The sequence below is a fragment of the Pelmatolapia mariae genome, linkage group LG12 (genome assembly GCF_036321145.2).
Source record: "Pelmatolapia mariae isolate MD_Pm_ZW linkage group LG12, Pm_UMD_F_2, whole genome shotgun sequence".
Classification (NCBI taxonomy): Eukaryota; Metazoa; Chordata; class Actinopteri; order Cichliformes; family Cichlidae; genus Pelmatolapia; species Pelmatolapia mariae.
In genome coordinates, this window is record NC_086237.1 from 3,092,965 (window position 1) to 3,117,086 (window position 24,122).

The following is a 24,122-nucleotide window of genomic DNA, read 5'->3' on the forward strand; positions in this document are numbered from 1 at the left end:
ATATAGTTTAATTTAGTTAGATCTGCAAGCTTGGGAGAAACATTAATACCTAAATATTTTATATTTCCCGATTGCAGTGGAGTAGAAGAGGAATTATGGAAGGAGCAATTAATCGGAAGGACAGCAATTAATCGGAAGGACCTATTTTCACCTTCAAGGCAGATTTAATATTGTCACCGGAAAAGTCTCCTAATGTATATGAGTGTAAAAGAGTGCACCCAGCAGCTTTTATCTGTAGCCTGTTACAACCAAACTGACAGGATTCGCAGCTTTTATAAGCTTAACATGTTCCGGTGTACGAGGAATATAAAATACTGTGATAGATGTGGCACGACCAAACTTATTGCAACTTTCTGCAAAGATTTCACAGAACTCTCGTTGTTTTGAAGTGATTGCTTCAGAGACGGGACCGGGTCTGCAACCACCCGCAGTCAGTTTCTGTCCCCAAAGCTACTGATGGAGTAAAGTTAGCAACAAGTTAGCCGTCATATACATGCACAGACAGAAGCAAATGGAGATTCTTGCACAAACAGTGACAAAGTTGCCTATGGTGATAAATCAGAGATTAACTGTAAAATGACACATGCATATATAGGAATGAACCAAGTCCATCACAGGTGAGTTGCGCTCATCGGTGCAGGGGGACTCAGACAGGTAACATGGTGGCAATCTGTCTGCAAACCTTCACCAGGCTGTCAAAGAAATCCTTTGGAGACAGTTGCCTCCAACCAGGCGCCTGTGCGATCACCTGTCAACTGTATCACTACAATAACATTTAAAGTCATTTCTGTAACAACTTTATGTGACATCACCAAAGGGGGTGTGGCTTAGTAAGGTCAGATTTTAATAAATACTTTTTAGAGCGGGCGGGTTTTTGTTAAAATATCCAAATTTTGTGATGGTGTCAACCTCATTTTTCCTACATGAGGTTTCCATATCTGTGTACGGGATGGTTACGGTGGCCCTGAGAGGTCAAACGTATTCTAACCTATGAAAACACCAACAAATAACAAAATGCAGCAAAAGCTCAAAAAAAAAATAAATAAAGGGAGGAGCGTTCTGAAGGAACGCGCACCGAGACGTTCATGTAATACTGTAGATACAGTTTTCTATTAGCTGTTTACTGCTAAGCCCTCACAGCCACAGCTGCTCCGTCACATTAATCTCCCCAAAAACACTCCTGTTGTATTTTAAAGTATTTTTCTATTTACTGCTGATGCTTTTGACCTCTCAGGCTAAACGGACGTGGGGCAGCTGCTGGGCCCTGCCTTCCATCAGGCTGGGAGCTCAAAGTGACATAAATTGAAGCAATTTTGAAAAACAAACAAACATTTTGAGGTTTTTCTTTTATTTGTGCAGAGTACGTCCTGTCAGCATTAAAAGCTTTGAAATAAAAATCTTCTGAAACATTCCTAATCACGTGGGAGTTGAACGGTATTTATAAAATAAGATGATCTGCGTCAGTTAAAAACCACTGAGGTTACGCTGCTCGTTAACTTTAGTGCAGAAGAACAGCACATTCAGATCTTTCATATTTCATGACTTTTGCAGTTCTCCCTAATTAAAGAGTCTGAGTTCAGCTGGACTTTTATAACCGAAAACAGATGAATTTCAGGAGTTTGACGAGTTTTTACACTAAAGCGTCAGAACGAAGGTGAGCGGCAACATCGGCAACACAAACAACAAACAGCAGAAGGCAAAGAAAAACCAGAGACGCGATCTTTGTGTTGGAAATCAGTGATGTTTATTTGCCCTGGGCTATGAGATACAACCACAAAGACACTGTGCAAAGAAAGCAAAGATTAAGTCACACTTACGGAGAGTCGCCAAGCACATATTACACAAAAATGATATATCTGCATGTGCACGGTATACTGTCAAGAGTGCATGCTACAAATAACACATAAACAATAAAATGAGGGCTTAGAACTAATTCACAAGGAACACAAACACCTGAAACAAACCGACACTGTCTCATTAATCTCATAATACTGTTTTCTTTGTAGTAATTCAGGCCGTTACCAACCCGTCAGACTCGGTTTGTTACACTTATTTTTCAGATTTTTATGATTTCATTTTCTTTTTTTTTGCAAAACGACTGTAACATGTATTCAGACGCTCATTTACCGCTACGACAGAATCCGGTTTCATTCCCCGAAGCGAGATGTTTCCCGTGAATCCGCTGTCTGAAACGAGACTCTACGAGCTTTCTACGTAGAAAATAACTCCAACAAAACGAGAAAATTAATGCGACAACGCTGTGATACAGAAAATCTTAAAAACATTAGAGGAAGAACACATGAACCACGTGAACCTCCCATAAATCATGTGCGATTATATTTTTCTTACTAGAAGCGGTTAAAAAAGCGTTGGACATTTCTGGCTGTGTCAAGTTCATCTGTCAGCTACAAACGCACGTTTTTATCTGCCTGTGCTTTCACAATCCTGTAGTCGCGTTACTGACCGTTTGCTAAGCCCCGCCCTCCTGTTACAGTTACTGCAACTGTAAAGCTTCAACATGAGGTGAACGTATAGAAACACACGAGTACAGCTCTGCTCCCGCCAGCTAATCCAAAAAGTTCTTAGCGAGTATTTAAAGATCCTTTTTTATTTTGTTTGGATATTTAAGTTACAACAGGGACATGGCGTCTCTGTACATGAGGCCTTGGTGATATCACAGTATTATAACATCCCCAGTATTTAGAAATGTCTACAGTATGAATTTAAATACCTTTAAAGAAACAAATGTTCCCTTTTAAAAACAAAAAGCTGATGCAGAGAGTCTATATCTCAATGTGCAGGCAGGCTCTACTCATGAACAAGGTGCTGAGCTCAGTGAGCTGTGAAAATCTGCAACTGCCGATCTTTAACTAAACGTGTGAACTGTTTGGGAATTTTTAGAGGCTGATAAAGGCGATGCAGGGACACAGCTGAGCACTTCACGCCATTTGTATCTCTGCAAACTGATAACAAGTCATCAGGTCTCCAGAGAGAATCAGAGGAAGCAGTTAGTATTCTAATGTCCAAACAGTCTAAACATATTGTGAAATTTAGACTACTCACTTAGTCTAACAATCACAGTCACTGGCTATAATTGGTGGGCTAACAGCAAAACTGCTCAGTAAGTTGCTGTTTAGTGGTTATGTGTTGGCTTTCCCTTACAGAGCCCACATGCAACCAAATCATGTTCTTCTAAAAGTACTTTCTTCTTCAAAGTACGGACACATTGCTTGTTTGCAGCATGCAGTAGAGCGTGTTCTGCCCTGCAGCCCTGGGTACCTAACAGTGAATCACTGTTGTAAACTGATGACGGGGCCAAACAGTAAGGGCAGTGACATGAGACTGTTCGGGGAATCCCTCACACCACATAGCTACAAAGACATCTATCAGCAGCTGCTCAGCATTTATCGACTGTTCAAACCAATGAAAACAATTATGTTAGTTCCAAAGACTCAAAAAGACCGCTCTTAAGGAGGTTCAAAGACATGCTGGACCAACGGTAACAGCACAACAGAGTACCTACAGACCAAAGGAAAAACACGCTAATAATCGGCCCAGTGTTACAGTCTGTTTTCATATTTCCACAGTTGCTGTGGCAGGTGAAAGAAAGGAGGCAGCTGTAGCTAATGAAGAACGAGATGTAGGAGAGCAGGAGGTGAAGGACAGCAGCCAACATGCTGCTTTGGGAGAGAGCAGGAGGAAGCTTTAAGGTGGGGCTGATGGAGCAGAAAGCAGAGAACAGGCCTCGTGTGAACTGTAACGTAATAACAGAACACAAAGAGATTTGATCAAGAGGGCCTGTGTGTCTCAGTGTCAGGCTCAGAGGCTGATTAATATGTACATTTGTTTTGTGATGACTAAAATGCCCTGTCTTAGTACTATGTGATCTATATAATGTCCTGTTACTGTAGGTAAATATATAAGTAATCAGGTGTGTGTGAATGTTTGATGAAGCACACAGCTGTTCCTGATGTCGCAGCAGTACGCTGTGCTACTCAGCGAGCCCGCCGCTGCTGCAGGACTGAGACTGAGCTGACATATCACATTTAGACAGCTTACATACAGCCCTCAGTCACTGATGGTAATAACAGGGATATCAGCGAGGATGTGCACGTGAGGATAGGATAGATAAAGAGGCTGAAGAGATAATTGCGTTCGAGGAAGTCCCAGATAAGAGACAAAAGTGCATCTCCACAGACTGATGTGCACCCTGAGGGAGACGCTGGATTAAAGTACAGTTAGTGGCCAGAGTTTCAGAGCAGCTGGAAAACTCAGAAGTACCTCAACGTTCACCCACTCGTCGCCTCTACCAGGTCAAGGTGACTGTAGGCTGTCTGCACCACAATGAAATCAACATCTCTCATTTTGCCACTCGTCAAGAAATGTCTGCCTCAATGTGAGTCCTGCGGGAGTTCTCCTCCTTTAAGATTCAAGCCCTCCCTGGGGCATTCGAGGCAGGTGAAAGGACCCTAACCCACTTTGGTTCACGACAAACAGCGAAAGGCTTCATTGGAACCACGAGGACCCCGCCTGAAACTTCTGCCCATTTCTAGACTAAACCATGAGATTTAACTGGATTGTTCTATGATGAACAACAGAAGTGAACTTTGGGTTTCTCCACTGCATTCTTTACAGTTCTGAGAGAAAGTGTTGTAACTGTGGACTCATCTGTGACACACAGCTGCTCAGACTGTGGTCTACATGCTAACACAGAAGTGAGCCTAGCTTTCAACAGTTTGAGGACTTGGACTGGACTGTGGACTGTTCCAAACGCTGTCCAGCTAATGATTCAGTCTTCCACCAGGCTCTTTACACGTGTCCACTCACCCCACAGAATAAGGTGACCTCAGCCTGGGCCAGTTAGCAGGTGTTAGCTTCTTTGAGGAGCACACACACTGACAGTGTGTTTAATCTACACACTGAGGCAGATAACTATTAAATCTTTTACTTCCATATTTATTTCGTACAAGCTTAAAAAAGCCTAGCTGTGATTGGACAGACGCTGTGCGTGGGAGGGGTTAAGCTAACGGTCAGTTTGTCTACATTTGGCACGGCACACGTTAAAAACAATAAATCCAAAACTTAAAAAACTGATTGCCATTTCTCCAAATTAGCTTTGATTTCACTGGTGATACATATTTTTGTTTTATTTGACTTTTTAAAAATCAAGATACTGAGGGTTTTTTTTTAAAGTGCAAGCAAGCGATTACAAACAAAGCAAAAGCGCAAATAGGATGACCAATGTGTGTTTTTCTTTTTTGTACATTTTTTGTGTGTTTTGTTAAAGCACGTAGTTAAAAAATATACTACAAAATTGTCTTAAAAAGAGAAATATAAGCTGATTGGTATTGCTGTATGTTATCGATTGTAAGTAATACATTTCTAAGCTGGTGGGAGAGGAGATGAGAATACACCCTACAGACACACAGAAGACACACGGAGCAAAGTTTAAGGAACATGAACCTGAACAACAGCAATGGAAGATATTGTCCTTTGTTTCTAAGTGCTGTAAACAATATCCTCGCGCCCTTGCTTCTCCTTCGTCACTCGTCATCACTTTTGCTCTTGTCTGATTGATCCTGCAGAGACAAAGAGAAGAAGAGTGTTAAGAACGAGGAAGATTAAGAGGCAGAGGATGCAGCAAAGCAGCAACGAGAGGCAGAGCGCAACACAACAACGCTGAAATAAGAAAGCTCTCTAGAGAAAAAAGAGGTGTGACGGCGCGGTCTTCACATCTTTCCCTGCTCTGAAGCTAACGAGGAGAGCAGTGAAGGAGTGAGGCGAGTCAGACAAGGCTGTCCTTTGAACAGACTCCGTCAGGGCAGAGTGTGCTCCCACCACAGCCGGCAGACAGCTGATGAAATCGCTGCATTCATATTCACGGAGTAACGTGAAGGCTCCGAGCTCAGCCAACATAAGACGCTCAAACACTCAGCATCATAAATAAAAACAATGATGCAACACCTGGACAAAGGCAAGCTGCTCACTTACGCTGAAAAATACACTAAGACGGTCCTTCTCAAATAGTGCCCCCGCCCGGGGAACACGGACTGGCATACAGTGTAATTGCACATCCGCTACAGTAGGTGGCAGGGTTCTTAGGATCTGTACTTGAGCAGTTAATGTTGCAGATCAATTTAAATGTATTTATTTAATTTTATTTAATTTTATTTTTCAGAATCAAATGGTTCAAAACATGTCTATAGTTTGAAGAAGTAGTTTAGAGAGTTGCAGTACTACTACATGTACTTACATCTTTTCTGTTACAGACTAAACAACATTGTTAGTCTTTGTTTTAAGTTGATCTATATTTCTTTCTTTTGTTTTCTTTAATGTTAATAAGGATACAATGTTATGCAGAAATGTACTTATAATAACAATTTTATAGACAAATGATACTATTTATAGTGAAGGGGGAGAGTGGGCGGGGCGTGAAATGTTTTCTTCTTCCTCAGGGGGGCGTAACAGAAAATGATGGAGAAGCACTGCACTGAGGAATCTATAATATGAAGGTGGTGCAAACGCTGACATGTAATCACATTAAAACCCAACGTTGTTGCTCTTAAGCTGGATTGAAAACAGTCGTGCAGATTCAGTGAGACAGATTTAAAGGCTTTTATGATGTTTGTAATAAAAATGATTTTTACAAATCCTAAATTAAATTAGCCGTGCGTGGAACCGCCCGCACTGCTGCTTTCATTTTATGTCAGAGCTGCATTTTTATTCACCAAAACTTGGTCAGATTTCCTGCGACACTCGTCTGTTCTCTGAAGCTGTTCACATAAAATCAGCATTTCTCAGCCAACTCTTACTGACTGTAAGTGAACGTGGAGCCACACATAATGAATAATGCAGAGTCCCTTATACTGCATTTCAACTGGCTGCTGACGGAAACGTTCCTCGGATCCTACAGAGCGACCCATGAACTTACTTTATGTCGGGTTGAGACCACACAATATCAGCCTAATGATGTCCATGATTAAAAAATACAAATGTCAAATAAATGTTGTGAAGGAAGAATCAACTTGTTAGATGAAAAGCGCCTGACTCAGTGACGACTGTCCAGGCACGTGCAGAGGGGGGGGGGGGGGGGGGGGGCTTGAGCACCCGCCCCTTTCCTGATGGGTGCCCAAAGTGCCCTTTTGTTGAGGCAAATATTTTTTTAATTTTTAATTTTTTTTTTTTTAAATGTGTGAGTGCGGAGTCCTGTCTGTGCCCCTCAACAATAATATTTAACTATTAATCACAGTTTTAATAAATAAAAGGATCTGGCTTGCATCAGTCACATGATCACCATTAACCAATGATCGCCCTTGACGGCAGAACGCGCTGGTTACGAGCCGGGAACGAGCTCATAAAGAGCACGCGCATTTTTGGCGGTCCGGAGCTGTAGGAGAAACACAAATTACCTCAGACACACAGACTGATGCGACACAACCAGTAAGTAGGTGTACAGCGCACACTGTAGTCTACAGCACACAGCAGTATTAGCTTATCATGTACACGTTGGTAAGCTGTCTTGTTGCAACTGACAAACTGAAACAAACGAGTGTGCTGTGTGTGTAACAGCGCAACAAACATTACCTGTCCTTTTATTAACTGCACAAGTAGTGCTGGTCATAGCTGCTGGCTAACTGGGTAAGGCTGTCATGGTCTGTAGCTCTGTCACCGTTTTAGGGAACATATTTAGTTTTAAAGCAAGTTACAGGGCTTTTCCTGCCTTTCTGGGGGGATTATATTTCACTAAAAACCATCTAATATGCATGTCCACATAATTATGGATTATTATAATTATAATATTTAAAAAACATACGCTGTCTTTTAAAGAACATACATTAAGACACAGATTATAGTAGATTTATATTTTAAAATGCTGATTTTATAGCAGTAAAATTATTGTATCTCTACAGTTTAAAAATGTAATAAGCTTTCTGCCTGCACAGAGTGGATAGTGAAACAAATGGAATCATCAAAAATACATTATTTCATATTTATTACTTTTTTCCCCTCATCGCTTTATTATTGTAGCTCTAGTAATAAATAATAAGGGAAGGATTCTGGATCAGCACCATGATGCCCATAGTATATACAGTATTCTGAAGAAGGTCTAAAATGTCACTGTGTGTGCATGCATGTGTGTGTTTTATGTATATGGATTTTTTAAATTATTACTAATGATATAACATTGTCCAGACATGGCTGGTAAGGACATGAGGAGGAAACAGTAGGAGCTGTGTGAGGCTACTAAAGGCAGTGGATCCCTCAGCAGCTGGATTACAAAGAGCACAGGTAACATTAACACATGTACCAGTTGTTGGAGACGTATTCCAGTATAAAAATAATAATAAGCACAACTGAAATGTTTTGCTTCTATAACATTTTTCTGTCATCATTTTATTATAGATTAAGTGTAAGAGTTGTTAAGTGTGGATAATTAAATAATAGTTTATTGCAATAGCAAGTTGTGCCTTGTTCTCAGATGGACAGCAAGTGGAGAGTGATAGATGAGATGAGGGGATGGAAGGAGGTAGAGAGGCAAAGAGTGAATCACAGGCACAGCCTTGTTTATTTCTCAGTTTTTTGTTGCCTTATGGTTCCAAGCGCTGTCACCAATCTTTGCATTTTGTTATTATCTCATGACACTTGTTTAATCAGCTACCATCTCTCCTATGGACTTTTTAATGTCTACAGTCTCAGGTCAACACAGCCCTGCCCTCCAGCACTATCAGCAGCAGGAGCAGCAGCAGTCCCTCAACAGCAACATTGTACCCATCAGGTAAAACTTAGGCTACGTTTGCTTTGCCTCACAACAGCGATATAGTATGATGTGATCCCATATTAGATTCTTGATGAATGTGTGTTGTTGTTATTCAGCCTGGTTCAATGTGCCCCTTTTTAGCTTTGAGCACCCGCCCCTGTAAACGTCTCTGCACGGCCCTGCGACTGTCGTGTGGTGTGAGCCCAGGAAAAGACTGCTCGCTTAGTTTCAGCATCAGTAACATTTTGGCTGTAGTTTGGTGACTTTATGGAAAAAGATAGATGAAAATAAAATAAAAATAAAATAAACTTCTGACCAGGGTAAGTCAATCAGGTTTAGCTGGCAGCAGTGAGGTGCCAGGGCCCCCACTCGGCCTCCCAGTAGATACACCCATGGTATAAAAGTTGACCTCTGACCTTAAAGTCAAGGTCACTGGGATTCAAACTCATTCAAGATTTTTAGTACGTTCAGCTATGGTATCAATTGAAAGTCCTACATCACCTTGTTCTCACGGTATCGCACAATAAATGGAGAATATAAACGTGTTTTACCTCTCGATGTAATCTACTATACATCCGTGTGTTTTTTACATGCACCTGTTACACTCTGCTTCACAAACATGCTCAGTAAGCCCTGTTTAGGAATTATTTAGGACTCATTTACATCCTTCCGATAAACATGTCCTTTGGGTCTTTAGATGTGCGATTTGGCTTTTAAGTGAGCGGCAAACGCGACATCAACACAGATAAAAGACGTGATAGCTGACGAGGAATTAAAGGGTGCTTCACGGAGGTTTGTGACTGTCAGTATATGAGACCAAAGCCCAGGGGAAGCTCACTCTATATGACACGAGTAAACAGTGAATTTGGAAAGCTGGACTTCAAAGACTTTGAGTGTGATTGCATCAGACAATTTACAAAGAAGTTAAAATCTTCAAAATCTCATCCCACGAGATCAATGAAACTTTGAACTTTTTCCCTGTTTGAGTGGCTGAAGCTGCCTGTATGTGCTACATCTTATTCCTGCTGCTGCACCGAGCTAACTTCACGAGAAACTTCTATAGTTTGTAACCACAGAACAGCGTTCATGTGGCCTCTTCGTGGTTTTATTCCTGTATAGAACAGACAAAGGAGCAGAAAGAAAGAGGAGAGGGGAGGATACAAGGTGTATTTGATAGTGGGCACAGACGTGGTGCCTGCACAGCTTTAACTTCACATTACTGAGCGAAGGGGAGGATGAACACAGCAGAAAGCGGATAGTACCGGGAAATATAGCGAACTGAACTTCATTATCTACATAAGCCTTAACATGTGCTCATTTGGTTTCACATAAGTACACTACAAGTTTTTATCCTTTTATTCTACAGAAGATTTAATGACAGCCAACAGCTGCTGATGGACCTGAACCACCTGTGTCGGCAACATAAGTACAATTATTTTACAACTGCAATTAATTATTTTGCCTTTCCTGAGTGGCTGGTTGTGCAGTGACCTACATTATCATCCTGGTCCTCGTCGCTGTCGTCGTCGCTGACCACCGGCTTGGCCTTCCCTCGGCTCTGCCTCTTCTTGCCTTTGTCGTGGCCGCGTGCCTCCCTGCTCAGCTTGATCTTTACCCGCACTGACTTGGCTGAAAGACGAGAGAAACGTGAACACAGTCTTACACCGCTTCCCTTCAGCATGTTTGAGAATAAAAACTACGATATCCTGTTTAACCTAACATATTAGAGATGAAACTATTTGTTGAACGTTTAGCTGACATGGTAGATTTTTATGCTGGATGCCCTTTCTAATGCGAGCCTGTCAGGGATTTGTGTTGATACTCGTGTGGATCCTTCATCTCATTCTTACTCAATCTTTCGGTGTCATTACTGCAGATCAGCTGTAGTTTGTGGTTTTAAATGCTTTTTAACATTTCATTCACAGTAAATGTCCTCCCTTAATAATGACTCACTCCTATGTCTAAAACGTCATTTTCGTCTGTCAGCAGCAGTGCACGTGGCTCCTGCTGGGATGAATATAAAACCTGAGCAGCGTTCACCGAGTTTGCACTGAGAAGAATTTCAATGAGACAACAAAAGGCTGCTGGTGTGTGTGTGTTGGTACGCGTAGCCACAAAGTGCGTCTTACCCTCGGCCTCTGAGTCATCGTCGTCGTCGTCCTCCTCCTCGTCACTGTCATCATCGCTGTCATCGTCCTTGGCGATCTTCTGTCTGGCGCTCTTGAAAACAGACTGAAGAACGATGGAGTCCTCGTATATCTGCAGGGGGGTGTACAGTTCATTTTAGGCTATCTCAGTGCTAATAACTATAACACAATGTGTTTGCAAACGAGCTCGAGTCTGACAGAAGAGGAGCCGATCAAAGCAAAGCCGACCTCCGTCTAGCCAAGATTCTCAGGGGAAAGTTCGTCACCAAACAAACAGCTGGCCCTGCCTACACACATTCATTCTAACCATATATAAATATATAAAGCTACTCTAGTGAAGTCCAAGAATACCAACAAAGCCCCGGAGATGAGCAGGAAAATGAACAGAGCTCCACAGCAGGGTTTCTGACCTGGGATCCCTCCAAGTTGAAGGTCTGTGCGTTTTGACAGAGCAGCATCACGTCCTTCTCCAGGTCCCCCACATTCCTGTATTTATGGTTTCTCACACGTTCCTGTTGAAAGACAAAAACAAAACAGCGGCACTGAGCGACGCCTACATCCACACGGGTCGCACAACCTTAAACTACACTGACGTCAGGCTTCACCGTCTGCCCTTCCTTTCAAATCCATCATGACACGAAGCTCCACGGACGGAGAATTTACCGGATTATTCGAGTAACAGAGAAAAGAGCTGATTGGTAAAATACCAAAAACTGTTGGAACTAAATTTAAACTAATAGAGTATCCCAAACAGAAAGTTCTTTCATCTTTTCAAATACATTTAAGGAGTTTCTCATCTTACTGAGTATTCTCTTCTATTAAAGGACCTGTAGTTATAATTTTCAGTCCTTTCTTTCCCACCACTAACCCATCCCTCCTTTGCACAAATTAATGGATCATCTTAGATAACAAACCTTGATTTTTTTGAAGTCCACAGGTTTTCGGATCAGCTCGTAATATTCTGGGAGTTCCTTCCTGGATGGAAGCTGGACAAACACCTCACTGAGTTGCCTTCCAGAGCTGGAAAAACAAAAACAGCAGTTTGTATGCCGTCAAACTCTACTGCACACTAACACTGCCGGTGCTATCTATCACAGACCAACAGCACACAAACTGCAGTCATCACAACGCTGCAACAAAGAGCGAGCGCAGGAAGCCTCGTGGGACGGATGCTGCGGTCAGACTGCTGTAGTGTTTCTAATAAAACGAGACCAACTGGGTGTAAATGTTACTTTAGGTCTCATTTAAGGACACCTTCACAAGCGAACATGAGAACACGGACGTGGACATCACATTATAGGCTTGTTATATTTATCCTTCTATAAACAATATTAATAATTTTAAGATCCACATCATTGTGGGGAGTTATTCCTTTCTGCTTTCAGGCCCCTCAGGTGGCCTGAAATGTGGCTGTAGCTCAGGTGGCAGAGCAGGTCAGCCACTAATCAGAAGGTCGGTGGTTCGATCCCAGGCTGCATCCTGGCTGCATGCCAAATATCCTTGGGCAAGATACTAACCCCATGTTTGCCTACTGGTGGTGGTCAGAGGGCCCGGTGGCGCCTGTGTCTGGCAGCCTCGCCTCTGTCAGTGCGCCCCAGGGCAGCTGTGGCTACAATGTAGCTTGCCATCACCAGTGTGTGAATGTGTGTGTGAATGACTGAATGTAGTGTAAAGCGCTTTGGGGTCCTATGGACTAGAAAAGCGCTATACAAATGCAGGCCATTTTACCATTTACCTCTCCTCTGCAGCCAGCTCCCAGCTTGGACACTTTAAACGTTGATAAGGCATATAGTTAAACCTGGATCAGGTGACCCTGCACAATCCCTCAGTTACACTGACACAGGTTCAGACTGCCGGGGGACATTTCTTCACGCCTCTCCTCTTTTAAATATGCATGGTTTTTTTTCACTATAGTATTTGTCATTTCTCTCACATAGTGTTTTGTTTTTATCTCTCTATGGCAGGGTGGGGAACTCCAGGCCTCCAGGGCCGGCGTCCTGCAGGTTTTAGATCTCACCCTGGGTCAACACACCTGAATCACCTGATTAGTTCATTACCAGGCCTCTGGAGAGCTTAAAGACATTTGAATCAGCTGTGTTGGATCAAGGACACATCTAAAACCTGCAGACACCGGCCCTCGAGTTGCCCACCCCTGCTCTATTGTCTCCTTTTTGACCCTACAACTGGTCACGGCAGATGGCTGTTCATACCTGAGCCACCTGGAGGTTTCTTCCAGATAAAGGGGAGTTTTTGCTTCCCAATATTGCCAAGTGCTGCTCACATTAAATCATCTAATTGTATCGACGTCTCTCTTATACTGTAGGGTCTTTTTACCTTTAGCTGAGGGCCCAGCAGCAGGCACATGGAGAAGTGAGATATAACATTTTGTCAGACTGAACAGCAAACTTAGCACAAGCAGAAGTAAAAAGGAGAACAAATAATGACTTTAACGAAGGGAGAAGTTAATTACTGTGATTTACGCTGATCACAATCATCAGCATCAGTGTCTGCAGACATCGGTCTTTTCTCCAGCTGACACAAACCCTCTGTGGGAGGGTCACTCCTGTCAGAAAGGTTCATATTCTACTACACATGATGGATAAAGTGACTACTGCAAAAAGATTTACCAAAGACTTTTATTTTCCTGAACACAGAAACATTACTTCCCATCAGAGAGGTTTTGGCTTTCCCCCAAAGCAAAACCACCAGAGCTGGAACAAAATTCATTTTAAAGCAGTTAGATTAGAAGTCGGGCTTCAGATGCTAAAATATTACTTTATTAAATGGCCAGAAATAATAAGTGTTTGGGTCAGTTTAAAGTTAGCAAAGCAAAGAACAAACAGTTGGAAGGATCTCAGAGTGCCAAGAGTCAGAAAGAAGTGAAGTTGGAGATCAGGAGGGAAAAACGAAACAAGCGCAGAGCTGTAACAGGTTAGCTCCTGAAACCATCCGACGTACGAGCTATTTTCATAGATACCCCCGAGTACAGAGGCCCTCTCTGAACACAGAAAGTAAAATGCCAGCAGTAATCAAACTTTACTCAAAGTATCCGGTAGTATTTTACACCCTGATATATCCACTTATTTTCCTGCTAGATGATATTAAAGGCAATAATTATGAACTAGATCTGTTGAGTTTTCTGAAGCAGTGCACACAGCTGCAGCAGTGAGCCTGCGGTAACGGTGTGCACAAAGACTGACAGCGGCGTCTTTACCTGCAGTTTTTCCAGAGTTTGTGAAAATAGAAAAGAGAGATAAGGAGGATGAGGAGAACCCAGCATTCAGGTTTGGATTAAGTTAGCGTGGTAAACGCAGGCGCTCCGTTGCTCCTGTCACTAAGATCAACTCATCTGCATTTGTAAGAAAACACAGAGGCGATTTTTCTGTCAAATTATTAATGTCCAATATTATCTGTTAGATTCTGCCAGCACTGACTTCCCTTCTTTTTGTGTACAGAGACTTGGCAGAAACACTAACATTTCATGCTGTTCAAAGTGGGATTACTTTTAAGGGTCTCCTTGTGGCTTCTTTGGCCGTCGGTGAGGCTTCATCAATCATTTTATACCAGGCCAGCTCTTAATCAGAAGGAAAAATACTGAAATCCCAAATCTGCAGTCATTAGTTTAGGAGTTCAAGGGGAAAAAATACAAGCAACTTCAGAGATGACGTTCCACAGCATCAATCATCGGACAGCGCTTTCACTGTTCTCAGCTGCCTGAATCCAAAGGGCTCCCGATAGTCAGAGGCCAGTGAGATTAACATTTAAACAGTGTGGATTAACTTAGTGAGCTGTCCAGTGTGTGACATCAGGAAAATAAAAGGATAACTTTGTAGAAATAAAGCAGCCAAAAACAGTCACAGTAACACAAGAAGCAGAACAGCTGAGCTTCAAGGCTCCTGAATATGGTAGCACGGTGCGTCAGACTGTGCTGTGTGAACTGAAACCACAGGGATGGATGGAGGGTTCAGGACGGGTTTAATATCTTTGATGTATGACGCCTATCAAGCCCAGCAAGAAAGACTTTAGGAAACAAACTCAACTGCTGACTTCCATCAAAGAGCTGGGGTTGCAGTGGAAATGTGACGGTGAAGCTTCTTGATGGAAAAACGACTATTGATTTAGAAACCAATTGTTCTGTGCGTGACATATCATATTTGGAAACCACAGGTGTTGCCAAACAAGCCTTAACCTGTTTTCTGGATGCTGCTGCTGCCTCCACTGAGGAGATAAGCATTTATTACATTTCAGCAACAGATTGAACTCCACCCGCATTTGCTTTAAGCAATGTGGAGGCACACTTTGTTTTATTAGGAAACATCACTGTAACCCAGGGATCCAAAGTCCTGCATTGGAAATTTCAAATTCTGCCCCAGTCAAGTGTGGAGAGAGGAGATCCAGAGTCGTGATTGAGATGCTCTGGGAAGAACAACCATCAACAGGGAGAGGAAAGAATTCGACTTCTGGAAAGGCAGGTAGCAGTTTCCTGGAAAAGCTTCAGCCGAGCAGTGAGCCAGTGCACTTCAGAGCAATGTGAACACAAATGCATATGTTCTGTCATGCATGGGTGGATGTCACAGGGAGATGCATGCTTGTGACTCTGCATGTGGGCAAAAAAGAAAGTATCCGGACACAACAAATCAGACGCACACTTATTTTCTTTGGGAAGAACCAATGCAAGGTTCCCGTTTCTCAGACATTACCTCACGTCTGCTCATTTTCACTGTGCCGACCAGCGAGAAGGCTGTACTTTCCAATGGATAATCACGGCACTGTCTATTTGCTACACTCTCACAAACGGGGCCACCTTTTTGCATGCAAACGTAAATTTTACTGTAGCCACGACAAGTTAACCTTCTCAGGTCAGTTCATGTACTGAGGGTAACACCTTCAAGCACCGAGCTCCTGGTTGGCTAGATTTTTAACACATGCTAAATCAACTCTTCTTCTGATTGGTTTCCCCACAGTCCCTGCTGCCTTTATGAGGGTTTGGATATCGATGACCACGGGATGATCTGTTGGCCAATCTATTGATTTAAGTTTGACAGCAGCAGCTCGCTCGCTTGCAAACAAAAGAGAACAACAAAAACAAAACCTTAATATTTGTTGATAAAAGAACTTAAAGGAACACTTTCCTTTGCTACAAATCAGGTGTTAGTCCAATACCCAGTTACCCTAAGACTGGAAGGTCCCACTCCTGTCCTATATTTGCTATGTAAGTAATTTTATTCCTTCCTCGGAGTCTCCACAGGATAGGCCCACTGCTCCGCTCCTATAAGCATTTGTACCTTTCAGACAGCCAAATGTAATCTGGCACGCATTCTTGTGTTTCTTTGCAGCTCCGGAGCTAAATGAATTATGCTGCAGAGTTCCTACAGCTCTGAAGAAATAAATATATGCATAAGAAGGTTGTCTAGTGTTTCAGAAGGCCCGCTCTGAATGGAGAGAGTACAACTGTAATTAAAGTTTTAACAGCTTTAATGCTGTTGGTGTTAAATGAAAAATAAGGCAGTGCTTTATTCAAAGTCCTCTCATTTGGTAAGAACCTATTTGGACCTTCCTCTATAACCACAGGGGCTTTTAACTAATGTTCTACTCAGCTTTATAACGTGTTCGCTTCCATATGTTATATGCTATGGAAATAACGCCGAAAGATGAGTTACTAGAGTGTCTAATTAGATCAGCTATTATATACATCATCCAACAAATTATTAGACTCATTTCATTCATCCCAAAAGGCCTGTTTGATGTGAAACACCTGTTTGATGCTATTTTTCCTGAATGGTCATACAATGGAAAGATGAATTGCTGGTATATTAACTGTATGATACGTTATCTCAAACATGCAGCAAGCTCATTTTGCAAGATTTTCAGAAACTCTGGATGATCTCCTCACCCGTCTCTGTAGTTGATCACTGTATCAATGATGGCGTTCATTTGCTTGGTGAGTCTGGGCGGGTTGGGGGACAGCTTCTCTGCTGGCGGTCGTCCACGTCTCTTCTTGGCCTTCGCGCCTCCGTCCTCTCTGCCGGAGTCCTTGTCCTGACGTCTTTTGCGTTTGCGCTTTTTCAGCCGGATCTCCTCCTCCATCTCCTCCAGGTTTCCATCTTCAATCGCCTAAAACGTGAAAAGAGCCACAGCGGAGCTGAGGTCAATCCTACAGCAAGTATCTCAACAATGAAAAACAATTCTCATTGCAAAGATTCAGAGATTTCATTATCAGTGGTGCATGCTGTTACACTGTATGACCAACAGTGTTTTTGCATTGGGCAGGATGCACTGCACTCTGAAACCCATTATCTTTAATGACTGTTAAACGATGATCTGTTGTGACCCGAAAAATGTCAGTTTTTCCGAGACAACGGGAAGAAAAGCCACACAACTTGTTGTAGGTCAGCGAAAAGTGTCAAAATGTTTGATCTGTTAAGTTTCCTCGGAGCAATCTAAGAAAACTATTAAAGCTCTTGATGTATCTCAGACACAACAGAGCGGACAGCATCATCACACACAGAACACGATTCTTCAGTAGCTTCTTCCCCGCAACTGTCAGATTGCTGGCAAAACACAAACACTGAAATATTCACACAACACTGAATACACCACAGTCAGACTGATGGCAAACAAAAAACACAGAACACTTAAAATAACACAGAACTACTTAACTTCACTTGACTGTATGATCGGTTCACTGACCAATGGGCAATACACTCACAACAGACTTGTGAAACAGATCTGTGAAAAATGTGCAATACTATGAGTGCAATAAGAGGGAGAGAACTACAAACTGTCTGTACAGTTTGTTTTTTTTCTTTTCCTTGTATATAGAAAATAGTACGATTACCCCACTCCGGACTTTATTTCTATCCTTCTGCTTTTTCTGTCTTTATATTGTTATATTATTATATTGTTAAAGTGTGATTTGACTTGGAACGCTCTGCACAAGAATTCCAATGTACATGGACTGTTGGTCCTGTGTGCAAATGGTAATATAAAAAATCTTGAATCTATTAAAGCACAGAGGTACAGAAAACCACAGTGGGAGGTTTTTGAAAGCTCGAGCTATGTAATCATTTTGGAGCAACATATGCTGCCAGACTGCAGAAACCTTTTTCAGGAAGACCCTGCTTATTTAAGCAAAACCATGTCAAACTGCATTCTTTGTGTCGCAGCCTGCTATTCAAACCCATCAGCTGTTGGACCCTTTAGTCATGTCCGTACAGCTTCATCAGTAAAATATTTACATACCCAGTGTGTCTTTTGTCCTGCCTCCCTCCCCTCATCCTTCACCCCTCGCCCCTCCCTGAGCCTGGTTCACTTAACAATAATAATAATAATAATAATAATAATAATAATGGATTGCATTTATATAGCGCTTTTCTAGGCACCCAAAGTGATTCCACTATTCATTCACTCTCACATTCACACACTGGTGGAGGCAGCTACAGTTGTAGCCACAGCTGCCCTGGGGCAGACTGACAGAAGCGAGGCTGCCATATCGCGCCATCGGCCCCTCTGGCCAGCACCAGTAGGCGGTAGGGTAAAGTGTCTTGCCCAAGGACACAACGACCAGGACAGAGAGAGCAGGGGAGCAGGGGGATCGAACCGGCAACCTTCCGGTTACAGATGAGCTTCCCAAATTCTTCCTGTTGAAAGGAAGTTCTTCTTTCCCACTGTTGCCAAGTGCTTGCTCATAGAGGGCAGTGTGATTTGTTATTGTAGGTTTAACCTTACAACATAAAGTGCAGAGAGGCGATTTTTCTTCTGATTCACTGCATTCAATTCAATGGAATTTATATAAAATAAAACTGAATTGAATTAAAGGTTTAGCCAATGACTGAATTCCAGACTGCCTTTGAAAACAGGCCCGCAATTTATACAACGTTCATATTTTGAAATTCACTCAGTACTTGTTGATATTTTATATGACTCAAACCATTTGAGTTGGGGAATGCTTTGCTCCCTGACAAACGATTTCTATGTACATCACGTCTCTAGCTTTGTTATATTGCTTGTTTTTGTCCTTATCAGAAACAGACAGCCTAAAAGTTTTAAGTTGTTTTCTTTTAATTAACGTTTGTCTGAAACTCAGTTGACAGTGTTTCCAATATATTCTCACCTTGGCCTCAAACTTTCTTCTTTCTATTTTCGCTCTCCCACAGAACTGAGCTAAAGTCAATAAAATGGACCTGCCAGGCCTGAGTTTCTCTCTCTAGGGGAACATGTCACAGTCTATTTGCTGAGTGTGACTCGGTGCCTTTAGCATCAAATCAAGCAAAACTACAGCACGGAGTCATAATGAGACTTAGGTTAAACTGTTAGGTGCATATATATATTATTAAAGAGTATTGTCATTAGTGAGGCACTTTTACCTTACCTATCTGCTTTACAGTATTTCTAAAAATGCTGGCAGTGGCCAGTGCTACTCCTCAGCCTTCTTGTAGACACACCTATGTTATTAATTTGAAATTCTAAGTCACAACCTTGAGGCCGAGATTACTGAGACTTCAAACTTCTACAACACTTTGTTCTTGAGTTATCGCATTCACAAGATTTTCAGAAAACGTGACCTGTGATGACTGACCTTGAGGCCAAGGTCACGGAGATTTTTAGTAGACACGCCAATCATGTATCAGTTTGAAACACCTATGCTGCTTAGTTCTCGAGTTATCGCATTCACAGGTTTGGGTTTCCACATCGCGTGCCCAGCAGGAAGACAACAATAACTCATCAGCCACCTGTATGTTATACTTCCTGTCACACCTGTAGATACTTCCTTAGGAGGAATAGAAAGCCTGTTTACGATGCGGCAGTAGAAGCAGATCCACCCACATACAATAAAATAAACCAGAGTAATTAAACTGCAGGTTAATGGCAGTCTTCAACAAGGACAACAGCAGACTGCATGTTGGACTGCAATCTCCATCCACTGAGAGACTAAATACAAGTGTGGTGTGAAGCACAGGGACTACTTATAAATATTTAATTACCCAATCGAGTTCATGTAAATCACATTTATCACCTATGATCGTATAATTAACTGCTGAGGTTCCAGGTGAAGCTGTAGGGAAAACACAAACCCTCTAACTTGGCTGCAGCGTGGAGACTGAGGCTGACATGTTGATAATGAAACAACAAGTTTTTACCCGCAGCCACTGTTTTTCAGTCAGTGTGTCGCTGTAGTCCACGTCCCGACGGCAGCGAGACCCTCGACCAAACATCTTCTCCTCCTCCTCTTCGTAGGTGAGCCGCTCCACTTCGGCGTCATCTTTGATGATCCAAGAAGGCAGCTCGTCCTCCTCCATTAGGCGAGGCTTACGCTTTGGGTTCCTAGCATCCTCCCTGCGCCGGTCCATGTCCATGCGCTTAGACGGCAAGAACAGGAACAACACATCAAGTTAGAGTGAAACACACAGCTCTGAATGCTTTAGGCTTACTGCACCAGTGGTTTTAGACTAAGCTGGACTTAACAATTAAAAGAAAACGTTAATGGCAATTTATCAATAGCTCCCACCCGCCCAACTGGAAAGTCTTCTACCTGGCCCACTGCACTGAGCATGTGCGTTTATAGACTACCAGGTAGGGAAAAATACGGCAGCAGCGAGAGTTTCAGATGAGTGACAGAATACGAGTTGAGTTTCTACTTAAACATATAGTGTATCGTGATACAGCCAACAAATATCGTGATATTAGATTGTCTTCATGTCGCCCAGCCCTAGACTGAATGAGAGGCTAATATGGGAGAAACAGTCTTAGTCCTTATTCATACCTTTACTGCAGCATTTTGGATCAGCTGGAGGCTTTTAGGGAGCTTTTAGAGCTGCCAGGAAGTAATGTTGTGTTATAAGAGTTTGCAGAAGTCAGGAGAAGAAGGTATTTTTACATTTCACTTAGATTACAGTCACCAAAATGGAGCAGCTTTCTTTTGCAGATCAAACTGTTGAATCCATCTGAAGTTCTTTGTCCTGGTGACCGCTGTAGTAACAATCAACTGCTTAAACAGGCTGCAGGAAGTGTTTTGAAGATTGATTGATTGATTGATTGATTGATCATACTTTATTCATCCCGAGGGAAATTGGGTTAAGGCTGCAAGCCGTGCCAGCGCCATCTTACCCTTCCGACCATACATACATTACACAAACATCACATGGGGAAGACAGGTCAGAGGGGTATAACATGGAAAATACACAACATGAGGAAAGACGAGGAGAAAAAAGAACTCCCCCCAGTCTGAGCTCCAACAGGGAGATCAGTTTGAGAACAGAAAAAAAACACCTCAGCACAAAAAGCACATGGCTGTCAATACACCATAGAAACACAAGACAAGCAACAGGGGCGGGTAAAGCGTAATAGAGAGCCGGTGTAGACAGCGCATCCGGTCCTGCAGCATGTCTGCGCTGGTCCAGTCGACCGCCATCTTCCCCAGGAGGGGACAAGCATCGAAGGCGTTTGGAAAGGGAGGGGGGATGAGTGTGTATCAGTGTATGTGTGTGTGTGTGTGTGTCCAGGGTTCAGCTGAGACAGTGTCCTTCGCCCTGCCAGGCTAAGTAAACAGTCTTCCAGCCGACCCAGGTGGCCTTGCATAGAATAGGAAGAAACAGTCTAAGCACAGTCGTTATCAGGGTGTTTTTGTTCAGCTCCAGCCTTGAGACCACAGCTGGGGCCGAAGTGGTAGCCGCATGAAGTGATGGTGGTTTTTACTTTAGTGCGAACAACTCATGTGAATTTCAAAGATGGCTGCTCAGTGGCTAGACTTGCTTCTAGGAAGAGTTAAGAGACCGATGAAAATCGGCCCCCCTCCAGGGGCAAGGGTACCTAGACTCGGGGCTTAGAGTACGCTTGGGGAGTGTGATTGTGTGTACAGCGTCTCTCTATGTCTGTCTCCACGTTGGGTGAGTGTTGAGCAATTGTATATGAAAGCATGAGGGTGGGAATGGATGTTTGTATCTGTGTGTGCCTGTTTGTCTGTGTCTATATGTCAGGTTGGGTATCAGACGCCACCTCTCTGAGGACATCTCAGGCCCTCCAAGGTTTGGAGGCCCATCTCCCCCCACCACTTCCCCTGCCGGTGGCGGACGCCCTCAGACATCGGTGCGTTGGTGGTTCTCTGTCTCCGGGGGTGGGCGCCCAGGTACCCACCGGCTCACTCCTTGGCGGCTGCTTATTGGGGCCTGGAGCCTGGGGCTCGCTCGGGCCACTTTGGGGATGGGGTGCCCTCGGCCTCACGGCCCGGGGCTCGGCCACTCAGGCACAGCTGGCTGCCGGCGGAGCTCACGGGCACGTCACTGCAACCCCCCCTGGCTTCTGCTCCGCGGCTGCTGAGTGACCCCTCATCTGGGACTCTCCTCAGCTCTTTCTGGGATAGTGGCGCGGCTGCCCCTCTGTTGGTCTTCCTTGGTCTCTTGTGTTCTGGGGGCCTCTGGATGTCTGGAGTCTTGATCTCCTCCATACCTGCTTCATGCCCTGGAGGTCGGGGCAGTGGCCCCCCACACCCTCTAGCAGATCATTACATGAAGGAACCTTTTAAAAACAAGCGCGTTCATGCTCACAGGTGTACACACGGGTGATCACACACACAAATTACACCCTTTTTGGCTCCTACCTCAAAGCACACTGTGCGCTGTCGATCTCACGTGCTGCACAATAATGTTTAATATTTAGTATTTACTGTCATATTCTCATATATCATTGTGATCTTGTTTATTACTCTCGTTTTCTTCTGCTTGCTTTCTTTTTTCTTTCTCAACAGGTGATCCAGGTGATCGATATATGTATTTTTTGTCTGCTTATTCTGTTGGTTTTTGTTTTTTGCCCTTTTTCCCCGTCCCTCTTCTCAGGTTTTTTTCTTTCCCTCTTTCTTTCTCCACATTCTCTCCTCCAGTCAAGTCTGTCCCGTATTCAGCAAGTGAAAATAAAATAAACAATAAAAAGTTGAATCAAATGGACCATTACGGCAAGGCTGGGATGGTCCATTTGGTAAAGTAAATCCGTTGGGCATCTTTCTTCGCCTTTAGACAATAATTCTGATGGCAAAAGAACCAAACGGGACAGGTTTAAAAAAAAAAAAAAAAAGAAAATCGCAGGAGGCCGAGCTTATGTGGTGAGAATTTAAAAAAAAGAAACATTAGAAATATGATCTTAGTGATACGCTGAGCCAACACAGACGACCATGAAGAGTAGCAAAGAGTGAAGCTGCTATGGGGTGTACTCTGAATCACTCCAGATTCACACTCCCCGCATCAACTGGTCTTAAATTAATTTATCATGCAGAAGGCAGCATCTGGCAGGGGACAGGCCTCAGTACATCTGAAGGTGAAATTTAACCACACAAACAGCCTTGACATGAACCTATAATCAATTTGTCTTACAGATGTGAAAGAACCAGCTGTCCACTTCTCTATTTTGGGTGAATTAATAATATAACACCTGTCATTTCAACAATTTTGAATTGGCAATTTTAGTTTCAATCTCGCAATGATGTGTCATTATCTTACCATGAAGAGCTCAAATTCATCCTCATTGCGGGCTATCATCTGGTTCAGAGTTTCATCATCAGGCACCTCATCTTCCTCCTAAAATAGCAAAGGAGGCAGGTATGAGCAGACAGTGTTCTTCACAAGTGAAACACAATCATCTCATGTTCAGCTCAAATCAGTGAAGTATGTTTTACAAATTTTAATCAGCCGCCACAGAAAATAAAAATAAAATGTTTACTAAACCCTGGAACAGGGCTCTAGACTAACTTTTTGCCACGGTTGCACTGGTGCGTCTAAGCACCAGCTAAAAGTTAGGCGCACCCAAATTTTCAACCGCATCGCTTAACACCGCAGTTTTACATGTGCACTTTTTTGGGGGGAAATTGCTGTCCATACAGACAAAATTCATTTGTAAACGATTAATTAACAATCTCGTCAACACAAAGTTCTTTATTTGGAGCACATTTCTGCAAAAAAGATAAGTTACTGAAAAAGTGCTTGTGTTGAAAGTGCTTTGGCACTCTTTGGCAATATTGTAGACAATGTTAAACTTAACCATCACATCGGCTCCTCTGACGACCTGTTTGCTGCTGCCTGCTGCTGAAAGGCCGTGGGGAGAGGAGACACTTGGGCATTTATCGCAGCATATAATGTTTTTTTGGGATACACTGTGCTTTTTCAGCGTTCAGAGATTGAAGGCTCCGTGTCAGAGCTGGCTATGAATTTCAGACGGATCAGACCTTAACA

At 43.0% G+C, this 24,122-nt stretch overlaps 1 protein-coding gene across 2 annotated transcripts in view; it reads right to left on the reverse strand.

Annotated features, from left to right (window-relative positions):
• Positions 1–1,729: 1,729 nt before the first annotated feature.
• The window catches only part of smarca2 (SWI/SNF related, matrix associated, actin dependent regulator of chromatin, subfamily a, member 2), a 63,857-nt gene continuing 41,464 nt past the window's right edge, over positions 1,730–24,122 (reverse strand). For both annotated transcript variants that reach the window (XM_063490683.1, XM_063490681.1), the window contains exons 27-34: positions 23,394–23,471; positions 20,046–20,264; positions 16,799–17,019; positions 11,820–11,925; positions 11,316–11,417; positions 10,888–11,017; positions 10,254–10,387; positions 1,730–5,579 (exon numbers count right to left, since the gene is read on the reverse strand). In XM_063490683.1, the coding sequence (XP_063346753.1) occupies positions 5,544–5,579; positions 10,254–10,387; positions 10,888–11,017; positions 11,316–11,417; positions 11,820–11,925; positions 16,799–17,019; positions 20,046–20,264; positions 23,394–23,471 (1,026 nt within the window). In that variant the 3' untranslated portion in view covers positions 1,730–5,543. The remainder of the gene's footprint in view (positions 5,580–10,253; positions 10,388–10,887; positions 11,018–11,315; positions 11,418–11,819; positions 11,926–16,798; positions 17,020–20,045; positions 20,265–23,393; positions 23,472–24,122) is intronic.